Here is a 21540-nt window from a genome sequence, read left to right as displayed (position 1 = left end):
ATCACTGGCATGGCAGAATACTATTGTCAGACTCAAACTAGGGTAACAAATAGTGTAGCCATTAAAAATATCAATGTTACAATACCAAAACCTCAACTCTTTCAAAAGTGGAGCGGAAAATGAAAGAGTGCAGTCCCATCCAGACCATAACTCTACAGCAAGGTACATTTTGTCTAGTGAACAGCCTAGAAATAGGACCGACAGAAGTGGCAACTGGAATAATTGTACCGGCTATACGCGCTAACTCTCTAAATGTTGAATGCTCATTGGTAATGGCTCGGTTGAGAAGGCTCTTAAGTTTAACAACATTCTTCGAGGGAATGGTAAATGGTAAAACCAAGCCATTCGCTAAACTGCATAATGCAGATAATTGTTTATGATATTTAGTTTGTCAGCTTAGCTTTTAATAGAGTCTGGATCCATTAATGAATAATCAAGATTTTATGGTGCTGAATGTTGGTGTATTTTATTCGAAGGCTGGAACGATTAAAATCAAAGGCTTCACACCGGATGAACTACTCGGAGTGATGGATGAGCTGATGGCTTGTGTGGTAAGAGTTAAAGACTATGGACCTCAGTCTTCCAGGCTTTGATGAAATGTAAGGCTAGTTGCTGGAATAAAAACGGATTTGATTTCATAAATTCATCAAGCAGTCAACTTCTTTTAAATAATTATTCACCCTTAAAATGTCCTCAATTAATTCAGAGAAGGATGTATTTTCAAAATGATGGGGGGTTTGAAGTTGGACTTCAACACTTTGTATGTATTATTCTAAGAGTTTAGGTTTATCCATTTATGGTCACATTTTGAGTTTCTAATCATGTGTGCACTTTATCTCTTTGACCCCTATGCCAGCCTTAATACCTGAAAGGTACCCAATGGTCAGAAAATTCATTATCCCCTTTCTTACACCTTGTTCTGATGGTGTTTTAGGTGACATGGCTAGATGGCCACTCCCTTGTTCAAACTGTCTTCATCTGCCTCTACATGCACAACCCATTTATTATAGAAGACCCTTGTCTAAAGGTGAGTTTATTAATTTTCAAACACCTCTTCTTCTTGGCTGAATGCTCCTGTTTGGCTGGATTGATTGAATTGTAAGCATTTTTTTAATACACTGAGGGCTGTAGAGTAATTCAAAATCCATATTTATACCCAAGCACAACTACAATGCATAACATATCACTCTGCTCTAGATTTCACTGGGACTGTTCCTCTCTAGAGAGGTATGGTATACATCCTGACAACCCTATCTTCCCCATAATTCACAAAGTGGCTAACATAGTAATCCATCCTGTAATCTGAGGGCAGGATTGGCCATTGCCAACAATGACTGATTGTCTTAACATCTCTGTTACTGTGAGATACCAGCCTGTCAATGTTCAGTTCTAAATGTTATTTATTTATTTATTTATTTATTTATTTATTTATTTATTTATTTATTTATTTATTTATTTATTTATTTATTTATTTATTTATTTATTTATTTATTTATTTATTATGTCACACCTATCAATGGCTCTGGCTCATGATAATAGTAAAAATGGAAACCTGGCATTGATTTTTTGGTAAGTAAAAGATAATTAAAAGAAAATGCTTGTTTTGATTTGCAGGCATATTGTGTAGCTGTATTGAAGTGCTGTGAATTTATCAGACTTGCTATTAACAAAGCCCAAGTATTTGAAGAGGTACATTTGCGCAATTTTCCTTTTGAAGTGATACAATTGTTTTGTTGCTAACATTATAAATGATAATTCTTTCTTGATAGGAGGATTTCCAGTCTATGACATATGGTTTTAAAATGGGAAACCAAGTATCTGAAACACGAGCTGCTGGTGGGTTCAACAGCGTACAGAACATGATGCAAAAACCAATGTGATGAATTGCTTCTTACTACAGTACTTACTAGAAGGCTTGATTTTTTACTGTAACAATGGTTGTCAGGTTCCTTCATCTAAGTATAATGTTCCATTTTCAAAACATATTGTGGGGGTAAAATGCATATTTCAAAATTCTGCAAATCTCAATGAAACTTTATTAAAAGCTGCATCGAAATGGACAAGTTAGCTAATTTAACAAATAGATTTCATTTTTGTGTGTGTCTGTCCTCAAAGAGATGCACAGATGATGTCACAGCATGTCAGGGACAAAAAGTGTGCAAGGAGATGCAGTTGTATTGCGTGACTGTTGTTCATGACATTTTGTGACATCTTCTGTGCATCTTTTAGAGGGCAGACTCATAATACAATGAGGTCTATTTGTTGGGTTGGCCAAGCGGGCCCTGCCCCCCTTATTTTCAGGTATTTGGCTAAAAAATAGCAAGAAATATAAGGAAATCCATGGAAGGTGAAAAAATCTGACTCTTGCCCCCCTTTTTGGACTACTGAATCCAGCCCTGCAGGTCGAGCAACCTCTAGCCCTGAAAAAAATGGTGTGAATTGGCGGTGAATTGGTCTAACAGCAGTTGCTTGGGTTTGAAGATTTTCTGTCAAAAAAAACAAGGGAATGATATTAAGTAAGAATCAGGGTTTGCTTCAAAACAGCATATTGATGTACTTGGTGTGCGAGTGATCTTGGGATGATCTTGTAACATGTACTACACATGCTCACATTCATTTGGTAAAAACAGTGTGCCTAGTGTAACGTTATTACATATCTATAAAATATTTCGTAAATAATGTATTTTTTTCTTGACCCAAAACTGTCAGGCATGATCAAGGAAGCTGAGGAAGAGATTGCTAGAAAAATCAAGGTTAGCCAGAGTCTTCCAGCCCTTGCTTTGACCTGTTATATTTGAAACTTTATTATTTATTTACTTTAATTTTTATGTTCAGCAACTCAGAACTTATCAAGGAAGTGGAGAGGAGGTAGCCTCTGCGTCGTTACAGGTAAAGATATCTGATTTTGTCATGAAAATTTTCAGAAGCACTTAGATTTATATTTTATATTATATGTTTTATTTAATATTATAAATTATTTATATTTTTATGCAAAAATAAGCATCCAAGAAGTTTACCTCTAAGCAACTAAACTTTAAAGAGCTATAAGTTAACGGTTATTCCAATATTTTTTTCATTCTTTTCATGCCATCCCAATTTTTTTAACCATGCAAATCTAGAAATTTAAAAGCCACCTCACTTTCAGTCTAATTTTGCTGAGATTTTTTAGGATTATCTTTTCGTCAGAGCAAAAGACAAATGGCCAATGCTTAGAGTGTAGAGTGTAGAGGTATAAACTCTGATTGAACCATGCCTGCTCAGACAACCATTTTTTTTACTGCATGTCTGTAGTCTTTCTCGTCAAAAGAAGCAAATGTTCACTTTGATTGTTGCTTATGTTTTCCCTAGCTGGAGGTGAAAAAGTATGAGGCGATCCTAGCAAGACTAAAGTTCCTGAAAGCCTTCTACTGTTCTGTTGTTGCTCTGGACAAGCCTGAGGTATCAAAATTGCTCTTTGATATTTGTTACTGATTTTTCCTGAAAAAGTAAGGATTCTCAGGGGAAAGTGATAAAAAAATGGAAGAGATGGGGGAAGGGTTTTTAGAATCTACAGATTCTAAGAATGGATTCTTAGTATGGATGCCCCCTCCCCTGTTTAACACATTGACCCCTCAGCCGGCCTGTACCGGCTTTGGGAAGTACCCACAACCCCAAAAATTCATAAATGCAAAATAAACACAAGATGAAGATACTCAGGCATCAGTCTAAGGGATAAATGGTCTCGAAGATATGCATCCAACCAAGGTGTTGGCAACTACTCTTAAGCCAAATAATAGCACAGGTTCTTTGACAAATTTCTAATTGAACAAGGAAGGAAAAGCAGAATCACCCCTCTCAATAAAAACGCTCAAAATACCACACAAGGGAGAGAAATCAGCAAACACAGCTCAAGAAACACAGAGATACCGTTATTCTGATCCTCCAGGTTCATTTCCTTAGCCTCAAATCACAATGTCCACTCCTTGAAGGCTTGTAAAACCACTTGGATGCCATCACGGATTGCAAAGCATTCTGGAAGACCCAGGGAAAAAATTCACGATGGGAGGGCCAGTCAACACTCCTCTCCCCAAAGTCAGATGGTTTTTTATAAGTCTTTTCACCCCGAAGCCAAACAAACCAATTCCAGGTCATACAGACCCAGAATAGCAGTGTAAACAATTTTGTAATCAATTTGGTTTCAGCATTAATAAGAGCTGTGGTGATTAGAAAATTATTTTCTCATCCAGGCAAAGCCAAACAAGAAAAAATCACCATGAATCCACCTTTGTTTGCAAATATCCAAATAGCGCATAGATATCCCATAAGTATTTTCTGGGGACGTCAACATCTTTACTTCAAGCTCGAATAATGAATAGATTGAAAAACTTTCATTAGGGTATGCAAATAAAGAGAATACATTTTAAGAAATCGATGATAAGCGTGACAAATTCCAATCATTCCACTTCTGAGACAATCTGTTACAAAACTAATGGGGCACTTTCCCTCCCCCTTCCTCAATGTTGGAGGGCAAATGATCACCTTGCTACTGCTTGTGTTTTGAGCTGAAAAATCGCCTCTAACCAATATTAATCGGAGGGGGGGAGGGTTGGCGGTTGTTCGTATAGGAAGTGTCCCACTTACTTTTGTTGAGGATTGTCTGAGCAAGTGATTAACAGGTCCTGGAACAGGAAACACTATCGTTGATAACGCAACGACGATACAACTATGCGAACTTCAAAATCAAACACATATACAATTATCGTGCGTGGATCGCGCGTAAAAATGGACAGAAGCTTCAGAGACGACTATTTTTCATTGTAAACACTCTCATCTGTTTCTTCATATAAGAAATACCGCCTATGAAGAATGTATCACGTGAGAGATTATCACTACAAATTTAGTCACGCAAGCTTGTCTCGGGAAGAAGGTCAATTCAATAAATTCATCTGTTTTACAATAGTTTTGCTAAATATCTGACACTTTGACACACAGTTATGCTTGAAGAGTTCAAGCAAAGTGTATGCAATGCTTTGTCTGTGGAGCATTCGCTAAAATCGACGACTACAGACTACGTCTTCTGTTCTTGCTTATGTGGCTCAACGGTTAACTATTTTAAAATTGTTTAAAAAATGCCTTACGAAGGAAATTCTAACTCTAAAATAATACAGTAACAACTTGAGATTCAAGCTCATAAATTGACACTAGTTTTGTTTGAATGAGGGTTTGCATTTTGGAGAGAGAGCTCATGGTAGATGGTTGACCGTCGTTTTACTAAGTTAAAAAGGAAGTTCATTTTTATATAAACGGTCTACCACGGTTGACCGTTCAAAAAAGCCCTATTTTATATTTAAATCATTTGTAAGCTTCATATACCTAAATAGCTTTGTGATGGTAATAGAATAGACGAATGATTGAAAAATCCGGCTACCATGAGTGGGAATAATATTTTTCTAAAAATGGTAGACCGTACACGGTCCACACCCGCTTGTATAAACACTTGTTGTGATGTACATTGAAAATGAAATGAGACGAGGCTCTCATGTTTTCTACAACAGATTAACCGCCATTTTATCGCTTTCTTTAGTCGGTTTGTTATTTATTGTTTAATTGGGAAATACTTATTAGGCAATGATCTTTTTAGTCTCTATGCCTGTATTTATTACCTAAATTGGCCATAAAAGCGGTGTTTTTCGGCTAAATACTCTGAGGGATGGCTGCTTTTGCAAATGGAGACAATCGACACGATATGTAGACAGTCTCTTTGGCAACATCAAATAAATTTTATATTTTACAAAATTATAGTCTGCAAATATCCTAGCGCACCTTTATTTAATTCAAATTAATTCAATAAAATATTCCAAATAGCGCATAGATATCCCATAAGTATTTTCTGGGGACGTCAACATCTTTACTTCAAGCTCGAATAATTAATAGATTGAAAAACTTTCATTAGGGTATGCAAATAAAGAGAATACATTTTAAGAAATCGATGATAAGTGTGACAAATTCCAATCATTCCACTTCTGAGACAATCTGTTACAAAATTAATGGGGTACTTTCCTCCCCCTTCCTCAATGTTGGAGGGCAAATGATCACCTTGCTACTGCTTGTGTTTTGAGCTAAAAAAAAGCCTCTAACCAATATTAATCGGGGGGAGAGGGTTGGCGGTTGTTCGTATGGGAAGTGTCCCACTTACTTTTGTTGAGGATTGTAGGATACCGCTGATTAGGTGCAGCTTTGTTTGACTTTAACGGGCCGTATAAAACTCAGAATAAGGGGGAGGTATCGGTTTTCAGTCTGTTTTTTTTTTGTCAATTCAGCTAAAAAATAACAGTGGGTTAACAGCGATACTACTGCCTACATTATATAATATATGAGTAGTTCAAGCCACTGTGGATGGCATCTGATTGTAGTTATCAACACCTTATTTAGCCTTTTTCTTTTTGTCTTCATGTTGAGTGTTTTTATTTATATATTTTAAACTTATAATTACAACTAAATTATACTTATTGCTGATTATTTCTCTGCATGTGGCAGTGTAGCGGAGTTCCCACTGCAAGGCAACTTCTGAGTACCTCTCTCACACTTGTGGATCCAATCATCAAAACTATACCACTTGGTACACAAGGGAATGTAGATAAAGGTATTGTGGTTTAATCCGATTGGTACACAAGGCAATGTTGATAAAGGTATGGTGGTTTAAACCGATTGGTACACAAGGCAATGCAGATAAAGGAAATGGTGGTTTATACCGCCCTTGGTACTGTACACAAGACAATGCAGATAAAGGAAATGGTGGTTTATACCGCCCTTGGTACTGTACACAAGACAATGTTGATAAAGGTATGGTGGTTTATACCGCTTGGTAACACAAGGCAATATAGATAAAGGTATGGTGGTTTATACCGCTTGGTAACACAAGGCAATGTTGATAAAGGTATGGTGGTTTATACCGCTTGGTAACACAAGGCAATGTTGATAAAGGTATGGTGGTTTATACTGTTGGGTACAAAAGGCATTGTTGATAAAGGTAAGGTGGTTTATACTGTTGGGTACAAAAGGCAATGTTGATAAAGGTATGGTGGTTTATACCGCTTGGTAACACAAGGCAATGTTGATAAAGGTATGGTGGTTTATACTGTTGGGTACAAAAGGCAATGTTGATAAAGGTATGGTGGTTTATACTGTTGGGTATGTTGTGGTTTCAAATGTGGCATGGTTTGAATTTTTTTCAAACTGGTTTTAACAATTTCAAACCAAGAAGCATTTCAAACCACAACAAATGTGGCATGGTTTGAATTTTTTTCAAACTGGTTTTAACAATTTCAAACCAAGAAGCATTTCAAACCACAACAGGTACAAAAGGCAATGTTGATAAAGGTAAGGTGGTTTATAATGTTTGGTAACACAAGGCAATGTTGATAAAGGTATGGTGGTTTATACCGCTTGGTTAATAAGGCAATGCTGATAAAGGTAAGGTGGTTTATACCGCTTGTTACCACAAAGCAATGAGATATAGGTATAGTAGCTCATACTTCTTGACACACAAGGCAATGTAAAAAAGGTAAGATGGCTTATACTGCTTGAAACGCAAGGCAATGTTGATAAAGGTATTGTGGTTTATACCGCTTGGCACTCAAGGCAATATAGAAAAAATTTCGTGGCATATACTGCTTGACCCTAAAGGCTATGCTGATAAAGATATGGTGATTTTTACCGTTTGGTAAACAAGGCAACGTAGAAAATTTATGATTATACCGCCTGGTAAAACAAGGCAATGCAGATAAAGGAAATGGTGGTTTATACCGCTCTTGGTACTGTACACAAGGCAATGTAGATAAAGGAAATGGTGGTTTATACCGCTCTTGGTACTGTACACAAGACAATGCAGATAAAGGAAATGGTGGTTTATACCGCTCTTGGTACTGTACACAAAACAATGTAGATAAAGGAAATTGTGGTTTATACCGCCTCTTGGTACTGTACACAAGACAATGTAGATAAAGGAAATGGTGGTTTATACCGCTCTTGGTACTGTACACAAAACAATGTAGATAAAGGAAATGGTAGTTTATACCGCTCTTGGTACTGTACACAAGGCAATGTAGATAAAGGAAATGGTGGTTTATACCGCTCTTGGTACTGTACACAAGACAATGCTGATAAAGGAAATGGTGGTTTATACCGCCCTTGGTACTGTACACAAGACAATGTAGATAAAGGAAATGGTGGTTTATACCGCTCTTGGTACTGTACACAAGACAATGCTGATAAAGGAAATGGTGGTTTATACCGCCCTTGGTACTGTACACAAGACAATGTAGATAAAGGAAATGGTGGTTTATACCGCTCTTGGTACTGTACACAAAACAATGTAGATAAAGGAAATGGTGGTTTATACCGCCTCTTGGTACTGTACGCAAGACAATGTAGATAAAGGAAATGGTGGTTTATACCGCCCTTGGTACTGTACACAAGACAATGTAGATAAAGGAAATGGTGGTTTATACCGCCCTTGGTACTGTACACAAGACAATGTAGATAAAGGAAATGGTGGTTTATACCGCTCTTGGTACTGTACACAAGACAATGTAGATAAAGGAAATGGTGGTTTATACCGCCCTTGGTACTGTACACAAGACAATGTAGATAAAGGAAATGGTGGTTTATACCGCCTCTTGGTACTGTACACAAGACAATGTAGATAAAGGAAATGGTGGTTTATACCGCTCTTGGTACTGTACTCAAGACAATGTAGATAAAGGAAATGGTGGTTTATACCGCTCTTGGTACTGTACACAAGACAATGTAGATAAAGGAAATGGTGGTTTATACCGCCTCTTGGTACTGTACACAAGACAATGTAGATAAAGGAAATGGCGGTTTATACCGGTCTTGGTACTGTACACAAGACAATGCAGATAAAGGAAATGGTGGTTTATACCGCTCTTGGTACTGTACACAAGACAATTCAGATAAAGGAAATGGTGGTTTATACCGCTCTTGGTACTGTACACAAGACAATGCTGATAAAGGAAATGGTGGTTTATACCGCTCTTGGTACTGTACACAAGACAATACAGATAAAGGAAATGGTGGTTTATACCGCCCTTGGTACTGTACACAAGACAATTCAGATAAAGGAAATGGTGGTTTATACCGCTCTTGGTACTGTACACAAGACAATGCTGATAAAGGAAATGGTGGTTTATACCGCTCTTGGTACTGTACACAAGACAATACAGATAAAGGAAATGGTGGTTTATACCGCCCTTGGTACTGTACACAAGACAATTCAGATAAAGGAAATGGTGGTTTATACCGCCCTTGGTACTGTACACAAGACAATACAGATAAAGGAAATGGTGGTTTATACCGCTCTTGGTACTGTACACAAGACAATGCAGATAAAGGAAATGGTGGTTTATACCGCTCTTGGTACTGTACGCAAGACAATGTAGATAAAGGAAATGGTGGTTTATACCGCCCTTGGTACTGTACACAAAACAATGCAGATAAAGGAAATGGTGGTTTATACCGCTCTTGGTACTGTACACAAGACAATACAGATAAAGGAAATGGTGGTTTATACCGCTCTTGGTACTGTACACAAGACAATGTAGATAAAGGAAATGGTGGTTTATACCGCCCTTGGTACTGTACACAAGACAATGTAGATAAAGGAAATGGTGGTTTATACCGCCCTTGGTACTGTACACAAGACAATGCAGATAAAGGAAATGGCAGTTTATACCGCTCTTGATACTGTACACAAGACAATGTAGATAAAGGAAATGGTGGTTTATACCGCTCTTGGTACTGTACACAAGACAATGCAGATAAAGGAAATGGTGGTTTATACCGCTCTTGGTACTGTACACAAGACAATGTAGATAAAGGAAATGGTGGTTTATACCGCTCTTGGTACTGTACACAAGGCAATGTAGATAAAGGAAATGGTGGTTTATACCGCCCTTGGTACTGTACACAAGACAATGCAGATAAAGGAAATGGTGGTTTATACCGCTCTTGGTACTGTACACAAAACAATGTAGATAAAGGAAATTATGGTTTATACCGCCTCTTGGTACTGTACACAAGACAATGTAGATAAAGGAAATGGTGGTTTATACCGCTCTTGGTACTGTACACAAGGCAATGTAAATAAAGGAAATGGTGGTTTATACCGCTCTTGGTACTGTACACAAAACAATGTAGATAAAGGAAATGGTGGTTTATACCGCCCTTGGTACTGTACACAAGACAATGTAGATAAAGGAAATGGTGGTTTATACCGCCCTTGGTACTGTACACAAGACAATACAGATAAAGGAAATGGTGGTTTATACCGCTCTTGGTACTGTACACAAGACAATGCAGATAAAGGAAATGGTGGTTTATACCGCTCTTGGTACTGTACACAAGACAATACAGATAAAGGAAATGGTGGTTTATACCGCTCTTGGTACTGTACACAAGACAATGTAGATAAAGGAAATGGTGGTTTATACCGCTCTTGGTACTGTACACAAGACAATGCAGATAAAGGAAATGGTGGTTTATACCGCTCTTGGTACTGTACACAAGACAATGCAGATAAAGGAAATGGTGGTTTATACCGCAATGCAGATAAAGCTAAGGCAATGCAGATCCTGATCGTGCGCGCCTTTTTAAAGTGCTTTAAAAAGTGCTCTTTATTAGCGTAGCAAGGGCTCCCCCAGGTATGGGGAGAGGTACATTAATCCTTTTTTTTTTTTTTTTTTTTTTGCTGTTTGCAAGGTGATTTCCAATCGTATCATTTGTAGGGGAGATGATGGGTTTTGAGCCACTAGTAAACCAGAGGCTGCTTCCGCCATCTTTTCCTCGATACGTGGTCATGTTTGGCCGAGAACAGGTAATTTTTGGCATGCCTTATATATTTTTTTTGAATGCAGAATAAATCGCTTTTCTTATAGAGAGTATTGGTCCAACAATATTCTGCATGTGTATGTCGTTATATCATGCTGTGTTTATTAAAGACTCGTTCAGACAGTTGCATCATTGCCTTATCCTACATTGCTGCAATAGCCTCGCTCTTGTGACCACATGACAAAGGAAATGTGGGTGAATCGCCTTGCAGCATATACCATGGTATACCCAGACATCAACACATTGGTTGGTCCAGCAATACTGCTGCTGTTTGAAATTGGATTTAGATGTAGAGCTAAGTAATCACTAGAGCCCAACATGCCAAATGACATCCAACGGTTTACACCATATTATAATGTTAAGTTTAGTATAAATGTAGCTTTATCCAGCCTATTTATTCTTACACTTTAAAAGGTATTGGTTAGACGAAATAACTCAAAAATTGGTCAATCATGCCACCATATTTTTCTAATCAATACTGACATTTCCATCGGATTCTGAAGTACCTGATAAAATTTAAATCGAATTATGCTAACCGAGTATCTTACCAATCGTGGGGGATTTTTATTGTATTTTTTTCTGACCACACTGGTTGATTTTTAGGCCATGGAATACTTCCGTACCGTTGTCGAGAGACTGATTCATGTGTGCAGCATAGTGGAGAGTTCACCTCTACATCTAATAATCGTGAGTGATCACAATGGTGCACCTCAAGGGTCAATACTCGGACCACTCAATCCATTAAGTCGCATTGTTTATATAGATATGTCGTACACATTTGTTATTGCGTTCGGCCTACTATTACTGGTGAGAGGCAGTGCTTTTAATATTTGTTCATGTTGTATTTTTTCAGGACTTTGTGCAGGAGTTCAGTAAAACTCACCCTTGCGTGCTTACTCGCTCTAGCTTACAGGTATGTTTCACATAGCGCCATTCTGGAACAAACCAGGTACAGGTCCTGGTTTTTTTTGAGTAGATACATTTTGCATGTGAATTCTAGTATTTCAGTTAAGGGTACAAGAAAATGCATTATATAGCCCCCATTTTTCGGACTGCTCCAACGCCCCTTTTTAGGCAAGAGCTTGTTCACGTCTTTCTTTTGAGCGGCTTTTTATGTCAACAAAAGTCAAACATTTGTCAAATCTTTGGGCGACTACGAGAGTGTAATTTATATTACACTCTAGTGGAACTACCTGAAGATGTATCATTTCAGTTGCTGGTGGCCGGTGTCTTATCTATCTGTGAATTGCGTCTATTTTGGGATAAAAGAAATAACTTCAGTTAACTCTGATATTGTTCTATAGAATATTTAAACACCTTCCACAAAAAAGTGTGTCTCAGAGAAACGCATAAGGAGAAATGCTAATTTTTATCCTGCTCTTGTCAAAGTGTCTATTCAGTCTATGAATTTCTAGCTCTGTAATCATGGCAATTTTCAACTAGAGTTTCTATTGTTGTCTCAGCTTATTATCTGGCAGAACAATAAACTGTTCGGGAAAATTCCTGCCGCCGATGTGATACGTGATGCCATCAAAGCTTTCAATAGCCCGCCTTCTATTGCAGAAAAGTAAGTTAACATCCAGGTGCTTTTTTATATTAAGTATAATGCAAGCGTAAGCGCAAACGGAAGCGCAACACAAGTGAGAATCGGTCAAACACAAGCGTAAGCGCAAGAAAATCAAGCAGTTGCGTTCCGCTTGCGCTTATTTTTTAGTGAGAATCGGAAAACTACGTGCGTTCCGCTTGCGCTTACGTCCAAGTGAGAACCAGCCTTAAGTTTTTATCGTCGAGTTTGTTGCTATTGTAAACTAAATTCAAAGGCACAATACTTATTGTTTTTGTTGTTGTTTCGGCAGATCTTCTTTGGGTAACAATACAAAAGCGAAAGAGCTTTCAGATGCCTTTATTAACAGAGCTGTTAGAGTGAGTTATTCAGGTTATTTCCATTCAGAAAAGGGGTTTACTGTTATGTTATGTTATGTTATGTTATGTTATGTTATGTTATGTTATGTTATGTTGTTATGTTATGTTATGTTATGTTATGTTATGTTATGTTATGTTATGTTATGTTATGTTATGTTATGTTATGTTATGTTATGTTATGTTATGTTACAGTATGTTATGTTGTTATGCTATGTTATGTTATGTTATGTTATGTTATGTTATGTTATGTTATGTTATGTTATGTTATGTTATGTTATGTTATGTTGTTATGCTATGTTATGTTATGCTATGCTATGCTATGTTATGCTATGTTATGTTATGTTATGTTATGTTATGTTATGTTATGTTATGTTATGTTATGTTATGTTATGTTATGTTATGTTATGTTATGTTACAGTATGTTATGTTGTTATGCTATGTTATGTTATGTTATGTTATGTTATGCTATGCTATGCTATGCTATGCTATGCTATGCTATGCTATGCTATGCTATGCTATGCTATGCTATGCTATGTTATGTTATGTTATGTTATGTTATGTTATGTTATGTTATGTTATGTTATGTTATGTTATGTTATGTTATGTTATGTTATGTTATGTTATGTTGTTATGCTATGTTATGTTATGCTATGCTATGCTATGCTATGTTATGTTATGTTATGTTATGTTATGTTATGTTATGTTATGTTATGTTATGTTACAGTATGTTATGTTGTTATGTTATGTTATGTTATGTTATGTTATGTTATGTTATGTTATGTTATGTTATGTTATGTTATGTTATGTTATGTTATGTTATGTTATGTTATGTTATGTTATGTTATGTTATGTTATGTTATGTTATGTTATGTTATGTTATGTTACAGTATGTTATGTTGTTATGCTATGTTATGTTATGTTATGTTATGTTATGCTATGCTATGCTATGCTATGCTATGCTATGCTATGCTATGCTATGTTATGTTATGTTATGTTATGTTATGTTATGTTATGTTATGTTATGTTATGTTATGTTATGTTATGTTATGTTATGTTATGTTGTTATGCTATGTTATGTTATGCTATGCTATGCTATGCTATGTTATGTTATGTTATGTTATGTTATGTTATGTTATGTTATGTTATGTTATGTTACAGTATGTTATGTTGTTATGTTATGTTATGTTATGTTATGTTATGTTATGTTATGTTATGTTATGTTATGTTATGTTATGTTGTTATGTTATGTTGTTATGTTATGTTATGTTATGTTATGTTATGTTATGTTATGTTATGTTATGTTATGTTATGTTATGTTATGTTATGTTATGTTATGTTATGTTATGTTATGCTATGTTATGTTATGTTTGATTTGTAGAGCTATTAGAGTAAGTTATTCAGCTTATTTCCATTCAGAAATAGGGTTTACTGTTATGTTATATGAATTTCTCAACGGGAATCGACAATTCTTTTATCAATTTCGCTATCATGATTTTAATTAAAATTGGTGTAATCCCTTTCTCTGTTTGATTTTTTTTTTCGAATTGAAACATTTGAATTGTAATAACCAAAGTATCTAAATAACCACAGTATCTAATAGCCGTATTGTGTTTGTTGTTTTACTAGACTGTGAAATCTGTGATACACACGATTGGACACAACCGGGCACGTCAGCGAGACAAGCTGGGACATTTGCTAGAAGAGTTCGCAGGCTTACAGGACGAGGTAATGTTTCAGACAAGCTGGGACACTTGCGAGAAGAGTTCGCAGGCTTACAGGACGAGGTAATGTTTCAGATAAGCTGGGACATTTGCTAGAAGAGTTCGCAGGCTTACGGGACGAGCTAATGTTTCAGACAAGCTGGGACATTTGCTAGAAGAGTTCGCAGGCTTACAGGACGAGGTAGTGTTTCCCGAGAAAGATGATATTAGTCACAATGGCAAATGCCATTAACAAAACTTGCTTGCAGCCTTATAGGGGTCCTAGATGACAAAGTCATGTTTCAGATCAGGCGCGTACACAGGAAAAGGGGTCGTTTCATAATTGAAGGATTTTCGTGAATACTATCCTTTTTGCGTATCACACCTAAGACTGATACACCTAAGTCTTTAGGTATAGGCACTAACGATAAAATGTTTCCAGGTTCTTGGAATAACTGCCCTTGGGTTTCAGGGGGTAATACTCCTGTTCAAGGCTCTGTCGTCTCTCCATCCTTGGCTTTTGACGTCTTTTTATTTTATACAGGCAGATAAAACTGATGCCGAGCTTCACACGCTGCTGACAAAATACGAGCCTCAGGTACTATATAGCTCTCAATCTAACCTTCGGCAAGTTACCGTAAACCATCTAAATAATGTTCCAGGTCAAAGCTCTTTAACGCTTAGAGTGTTTTTTTTTTTCTAAATACTATTTAGTTTATTTACTACTGATACACTGTAATTTCTTTGTTTTCTTTTGTTCCGGCTTGACTATTATACTTTAACAACTACATTATGTTGCACGGGATTTTGAAAACCACTCTAGCTTGTGACCATATAAAACACATCGAATTAAGCAGGAAGTGGATTTAGAGTGTATATTACCCTTTTCTACCGCAAGGACTTGTTCCCTTCGACAAATCTATACTTTGTGTAGCTTGAGCGTGCACGTGTGTGTTGTGATCAACTGAGACTCCGTGTACACGTCATGAATTGCTGTTAGCATCTTGCTTTGGTAACCACAACAATCAAAATCCTTCTTATCGATATTGTAGCATTTGCCACATTGCTGTGTTGTTTAGGCCAGTTATGTGGGTGATGTTTGCTTCGGTCTTCAGACTAGTGGTTTGTTTCTAGCTTCAACCTTTTAATTGTTTTGTTTGGTGGTGTATTGAATACCTGTTTTTCTTTCCAGCGTCAACATTTCGCGTGTTTTGGTTCCTGGGTGTTGTACCACACTTTGAGCACAATGGTGCATTATCTGGTATCTGGGTTTGAGCTGGAACTGTACAGCCCGCATGAATACCACTGCATCTATTGGTACCTGGACTATTTGTTTGGTTGGCACATGAACTGTTTGACGCGAGCGGAGAAGCTCTTACAGGCACAAGAGGCTGCAATTGGTATTTGCTGATGTGCTGTTCACATGCCGCTGTAGAACTGTGTAAAATTCCAAATTGTCTCCCGATTATTCCTGTTTGTTTAGAGAGACGAGCCAGACTCGAGCTGTAAAAAGTACTGGAGGCATGACTTCTATGTTTGATCATTGTCTGAAAGAAGTCGCCTATACAAAAATACTTTGTTGTTTTTTATGTTAATCGCATTCCATTTCAGAACAAAAAAGCGGGAAAAGTGGGAAGAAGAACAAAAGGAAAAAGAAAGGTATGAAACTCGTGTTTTTTAAGCAGGTGATAGCAATGCAATGGGGTTCAAGGGGATTCGTAAAAGGACAATAAGGGTCTGCAATATGGATGCTTGGTGGGCGGTAGAAGTTCGGTACATAAGGGAACATAGTTTATGCCAAAACTTCGGGATTCTACATGTCTTTGTTTTGTTTTTTATTGTCTTTTTTTACCCTATTCCATTACGAATTCGATTCCCCATAGCCAAGAATGAGTGGTCATTCGAGGAGTTAATTTGATTACCGGCGCGGCGGCATGGTGCCGACACGTTTGTGAGCGCCAAATTTGAATTCGAGCGTAGCGAAAATACAAAGAAACGGGCCAAAATGGGTCAAATTGGGTCTAGTCTCCCTTCAATTTCTCAAAAAGTATTTGAAAAATTCAAACTATCACAACGGAATATGTAACTAGAAACATTCCTTATTATAAATATATCAAAGGTTGAATTTTTCTTCTTAACACCGTGATGGAAATCGAGGTTAGATTTTGAAGACTTTTTGGCGATTTTTGTATGAGATCCGGAGTTTTGTAGTCATTAGCGCCACTTTGAGTAAGGTTTACTCCAAAAAATTCAAACAAGTACTAAATCACGCGACTAAACGACTAAATCACGCATTCTTGGCTATACCATGAAACTATGATTTTTATTGTGTCACAGCGAGTGAAAAGGCGATTCAAGAACACCAAGGATTAAGGCACCTTTACCAGGGCATGAGACATCTGTGCCAAGGGTATTTAAGGGTATGTTGTATATTCTTTATTACTTTCTAGAAACTGAATTTTCAGTGGTGGATCCCGGCGTCGGACAACTTTACCGTTGTATGCCTGTGAGCTAAAATCCTGGATACGCCCCTGATTATAAAAGATTATTACAGGCTTAGGGAAGACATCCTGTTCATGCACTTACTTACTTGATAAACCGTGGTAAAACACTTCAGTTTAGACGTATTCTCACCTGCTTTGATAGGATGGCTTAGGGAAGACATCCTGTTCATTCACTTACTTACTTGATAAACCGTGGTAAAACACTTCAGTTTAGACGTATTCTCACCTGCTTTGATAGGATGGCTTAGGGAAGACATCCTGTTCATGCACTTACTTACTTTATAAACCGTGGTAAAACACTTCAGTTTAGACGTATTCTCACCTGCTTTGATAGGATGTCTTAGGGAAGACATCCTGTTCATGCACTTACTTACTTGATAAACCGTGGTAAAACACTTCAGTTTAGACGTATTTTCACCTGCTTTGATAGGATGTCTTAGGGAAAACCATCCTGTTCATGCAATTACTAACTTTGAAAACCGTGGTAAAACTCTTCAGTTTAGACGCATTCTCACCTGCTTTGATAGGATGTCTTAGGGAAGACATCCTGTTCATGCACTTACTTACTTGATAAACCGTGGTAAAACACTTCAGTTTAGACGTATTCTCACCTGCTTTGATAGGATGTCTTAGGGAAGACATCCTGTTCATGCACTTACTTACTTGATAAACCGTGGTAAAACACTTCAGTTTAGACGTATTCTCACCTACTTTGATCTGATGTCTTAGGAAAACCATCCTGTTCATGCACGTACTTACTTTATAAACCGTGGTAAAACACTTCAGTTTAGACGTATTCTCACCTGCTTTGATAGGATGTCTTAGGGAAGACATCCTGTTCATGCACTCACTTACTTGATAAACCGTGGTAAAACACTTCAGTTTAGACGTATTCTCACCTGCTTTGATAGGATGTCTTAGGGAAAACCATCCTGTTCATGCAATTACTAACTTTGAAAACCGTGGTAAAACACTTCAGTTTAGACGTATTCTCACCTGCTTTGATAGGATGTCTTAGGGAAGACATCCTGTTCATGCACTTACTTACTTGATAAACCGTGGTAAAACACTTCAGTTTTGACGTATTCTCACCTGCTTTGATAGGATGTCTTAGGGAAGACATCCTGTTCATGCATTTACTTACTTGATAAACCGTGGTAAAACACTTCAGTTTAGACGTATTCTCACCTGCTTTGATAGGATGTCTTAGGGAAGACATCCTGTTCATGCACTTACTCGATAAACCGTGGTAAAACACTTCAGTTTAGACGTATTCTCACCTGCTTTGATAGGATGTCTTAGGGAAAACCATCCTGTTCATGCAATTACTTACTTTGAAAACCGTGGTAAAACACTTCAGTTTAGACGTATTCTCACCTGCTTTGATAGGATGTCTTAGGGAAGACATCCTGTTCATGCACTTACTTACTTGATAAACCGTGGTAAAACACTTCAGTTTAGACGTATTCTCACCTGCTTTGATAGGATGTCTTAGGGAAAACCATCCTGTTCATGCAATTACTAACTTTGAAAACCGTGGTAAAACACTTCAGTTTAGACGTATTCTCACCTGCTTTGATAGGATGTCTTAGGGAAGACATCCTGTTCATGCACTTACTTACTTGATAAACCGTGGTAAAACACTTCAGTTTAGACGTATTCTCACCTGCTTTGGTAGGATGTCTTAGGGAAGACATCCTGTTCATGCACTTACTTACTTGATAAACCGTGGTAAAACACTTCAGTTTAGACGTATTCTCACCTGCTTTGATAGGATGTCTTAGGGAAGACATCCTGTTCATGCACTTATTTACTTGATAAACCGTGGTAAAACACTTCAGTTTAGACGTATTCTCACCTACTTTGATCTGATGTCTTAGGAAAACCATCCTGTTCATGCACTTACTTACTTTATAAACCGTGGTAAAACACTTCAGTTTAGACGTATTCTCACCTGCTTTGATAGGATGTCTTAGGGAAGACATCCTGTTCATGCACTTACTTGATAAACCGTGGTAAAACACTTCAGTTTAGACGTATTCTCACCTGCTTTGATAGGATGTCTTAGGGAAACCATCCTGTTCATGCACTTACTTACTTGATAAACCGTGGTAAAACACTTCAGTTTAGACGTATTCTAACCTGCTTTGATAGGATGTCTTAGGGAAGACATCCTGTTCATGCACTTACTTACTTGATAAACCGTGGTAAAACACTTCAGTTTTGACGTATTCTCACCTGCTTTGATAGGATGTCTTAGGGAAGACATCCTGTTCATGCATTTACTTACTTGATAAACCGTGGTAAAACACTTCAGTTTAGACGTATTCTCACCTGCTTTGATAGGATGTCTTAGGGAAGACATCCTGTTCATGCACTTACTCGATAAACCGTGGTAAAACACTTCAGTTTAGACGTATTCTCACCTGCTTTGATAGGATGTCTTAGGGAAAACCATCCTGTTCATGCAATTACTTACTTTGAAAACCGTGGTAAAACACTTCAGTTTAGACGTATTCTCACCTGCTTTGATAGGATGTCTTAGGGAAGACATCCTGCTCATGCACTTACTTACTTGATAAACCGTCGTAAAACACTTCAGTTTAGACGTATTCTCACCTGCTTTGATAGGATGTCTTAGGGAAGACATCCTGTTCATGCACTTACTTACTTGATAAACCGTGGTAAAACACTTCAGTTTAGACGTATTCTCACCTGCTTTGATAGGATGTCTTAGGGAAGACATCCTGTTCATGCACTTACTTACTTGATAAACCGTGGTAAAACACTTCAGTTTAGACGTATTCTCACCTGCTTTGATTGTTTTCGTGAAAGATCCAAAGGCTGTGGACGCTTGGTTTTTGTGCATTGGAGGCTTTGACCAGAGGACCAAGTACTAATATTATCATGTTCCATGTGTTAGGCATTGGAGGCCTTTGAATTGGAAGGGAAGATGAAGAGGCCAAACTTCGAGTTTGGATCAGAACAGGCAAGTTTTAAAAGAGGGTTAAAAGCCACTCTCATAACAATGCCACTTTTCTGACTCTCTGGTACCTCGAAGGTTGATGGAAACTTGTGTTATCGGACAACCTTGACTTAATTTGAATCCTTGCGAAAACGAAAAATTTCGCCAGGAAGGGATAACATGCCAAAAGATGTGTAATAATAGATGACTCCGATAACTGTAGCCTCTGAGGAAATCGTTAAGAGTTCTTTGCAGTTCGATTTATCGTTTAATGGTTTAAAAGTATATTCCTCTCAAGATCCGGTGTTAGCGTCCTTAAAACGTCAAGATCTGGTGTGAACGTTCTTTTTTTCCCTACTTCAGATCTGGTCTGAAAGTTCTATTGTTCCTTTCTTCAGATCCGATTTGAACGTCCTTTTATTGAACTTCCTTTTGTCTTTAGATCTGGTCTGAATGTTCTTTTAGGTCTGGTCTGAACGTTCTTTTTTCCCTTCCTTCAGATCCGATTTGAACGTTCTGTTATTCCCTCCTTCAGATCCTGTTTGAACGTTCTTTAATTCCCTTCAGCTCCAGTTTGAGTTTTCTTTCATATCTCCTTCAAACCCGCTTTGAGTGTTGTTTAAATGTTATTTTATATCCTTCAGATTCGGTTTGAGCGCCGCTTCATGCCATTCCAAGTGGTGGACACCCCCCAAGCTATGTACTACGCTCACTACCGTGACTACACTGAAATGTCTCGTTCGAGCGAAGCAAAACCACGAGAGCTTTACCTACTGGCGGCAAATGCCTTCTACCAGGCCAAGAGTATATTCGAGCCAGTCGTCAACCCCACTGCGGAGGTAACGCCAGTATTCCGAGGGATTAAGAGGCAGCCTTGCATTTCCTTTACCCGGATTTTCCGCGGTTAATTTTACCACAGCGTAACTATTTATTAGTTTGAGGGCAGCTATAAGTGTGGATTGTACAGGAGAGGTACCATTCGTGACCAACACAACCTCTGAAACTAGTAGTCCGTTGGATTGGAAAATAGCAACACGAATGTAATCTCAATCAATAAAATCTTTAGAACTTTCGATCGCAAGGAAAATGCGTTTCTGTGTTACACAATCAATCCCAGTTTTTCTTCTTTTCTGTTTGCGACCCCTTTTTACACGTTTCACAAAAGACATACAATCTATATCTAGTCAACTTTCTCAAGAGTATCTATACTTGAGCCCACATCCCCTCCTCAGCAAATCCCGACTACACACCTTGTACGACCAAAACATTGATGAACTTTGAGCTCTCAAACTACCTTGTCATTTTTATTCAAAGGTGATTTGCTAAGTAGATTTTTTGTCAGTAGGTTAACCTGTTGCTGAAAGTATCTAAAACCAACCTTGTTGTGAGCAAGCTGGCCGCCGGTGGACACAAACAAGGCTCAGCGGTAGGCAGGGGCGTAGCCAGGGGGATGGCCCAGGCCCCCCCCCCCCCCCCCTTTTAGCAGCCAAATATACAGTAAATGTATGAGACATCTAAAATACAGGAGAAAATGCCTTGAAAGACCCCCTCCTGTTAAAAA

At 37.7% G+C, this 21540-nt stretch overlaps 1 protein-coding gene across 2 annotated transcripts in view; it reads left to right on the top strand.

Moving 5' to 3' along the window:
* LOC5519855 (N-alpha-acetyltransferase 35, NatC auxiliary subunit) overlaps positions 1-21540 on the top strand; it is a 28787-nt gene that overhangs the window by 6633 nt on the left and 614 nt on the right. Inside the window, exons 6-26 of one of the 2 annotated variants that reach the window (XR_007308246.1) lie at positions 477-551; positions 935-1027; positions 1615-1689; positions 1770-1836; positions 2710-2753; positions 2836-2889; positions 3349-3438; positions 6517-6622; positions 10785-10873; positions 11491-11574; positions 11741-11800; positions 12351-12454; positions 12744-12810; positions 14437-14535; positions 15055-15108; positions 15703-15910; positions 16122-16169; positions 16848-16930; positions 19938-20003; positions 20624-20818; positions 21322-21405. Coding sequence is in view for 1 of the 2 variants with exons in the window: in XM_048728297.1 (XP_048584254.1) it covers positions 477-551; positions 935-1027; positions 1615-1689; positions 1770-1836; positions 2710-2753; positions 2836-2889; positions 3349-3438; positions 6517-6622; positions 10785-10873; positions 11491-11574; positions 11741-11800; positions 12351-12454; positions 12744-12810; positions 14437-14535; positions 15055-15108; positions 15703-15910; positions 16122-16169; positions 16848-16930; positions 19938-20003; positions 20624-20818; positions 21325-21405 (1842 nt within the window). In the remaining variant the exon portion in view is untranslated. The remainder of the gene's footprint in view (positions 1-476; positions 552-934; positions 1028-1614; positions 1690-1769; positions 1837-2709; positions 2754-2835; positions 2890-3348; positions 3439-6516; positions 6623-10784; positions 10874-11490; positions 11575-11740; positions 11801-12350; positions 12455-12743; positions 12811-14436; positions 14536-15054; positions 15109-15702; positions 15911-16121; positions 16170-16847; positions 16931-19937; positions 20004-20623; positions 20819-21321; positions 21406-21540) is intronic. The other variant, XM_048728297.1, reaches the window with a different exon arrangement.

Source organism: Nematostella vectensis, chromosome 5 (assembly GCF_932526225.1).
Source record: "Nematostella vectensis chromosome 5, jaNemVect1.1, whole genome shotgun sequence".
Lineage (NCBI taxonomy): Eukaryota > Metazoa > Cnidaria > Anthozoa > Actiniaria > Edwardsiidae > Nematostella > Nematostella vectensis.
Note: the sequence above shows the minus strand (reverse complement) of the source record. Positions and strands in the feature narration are given on the sequence as shown.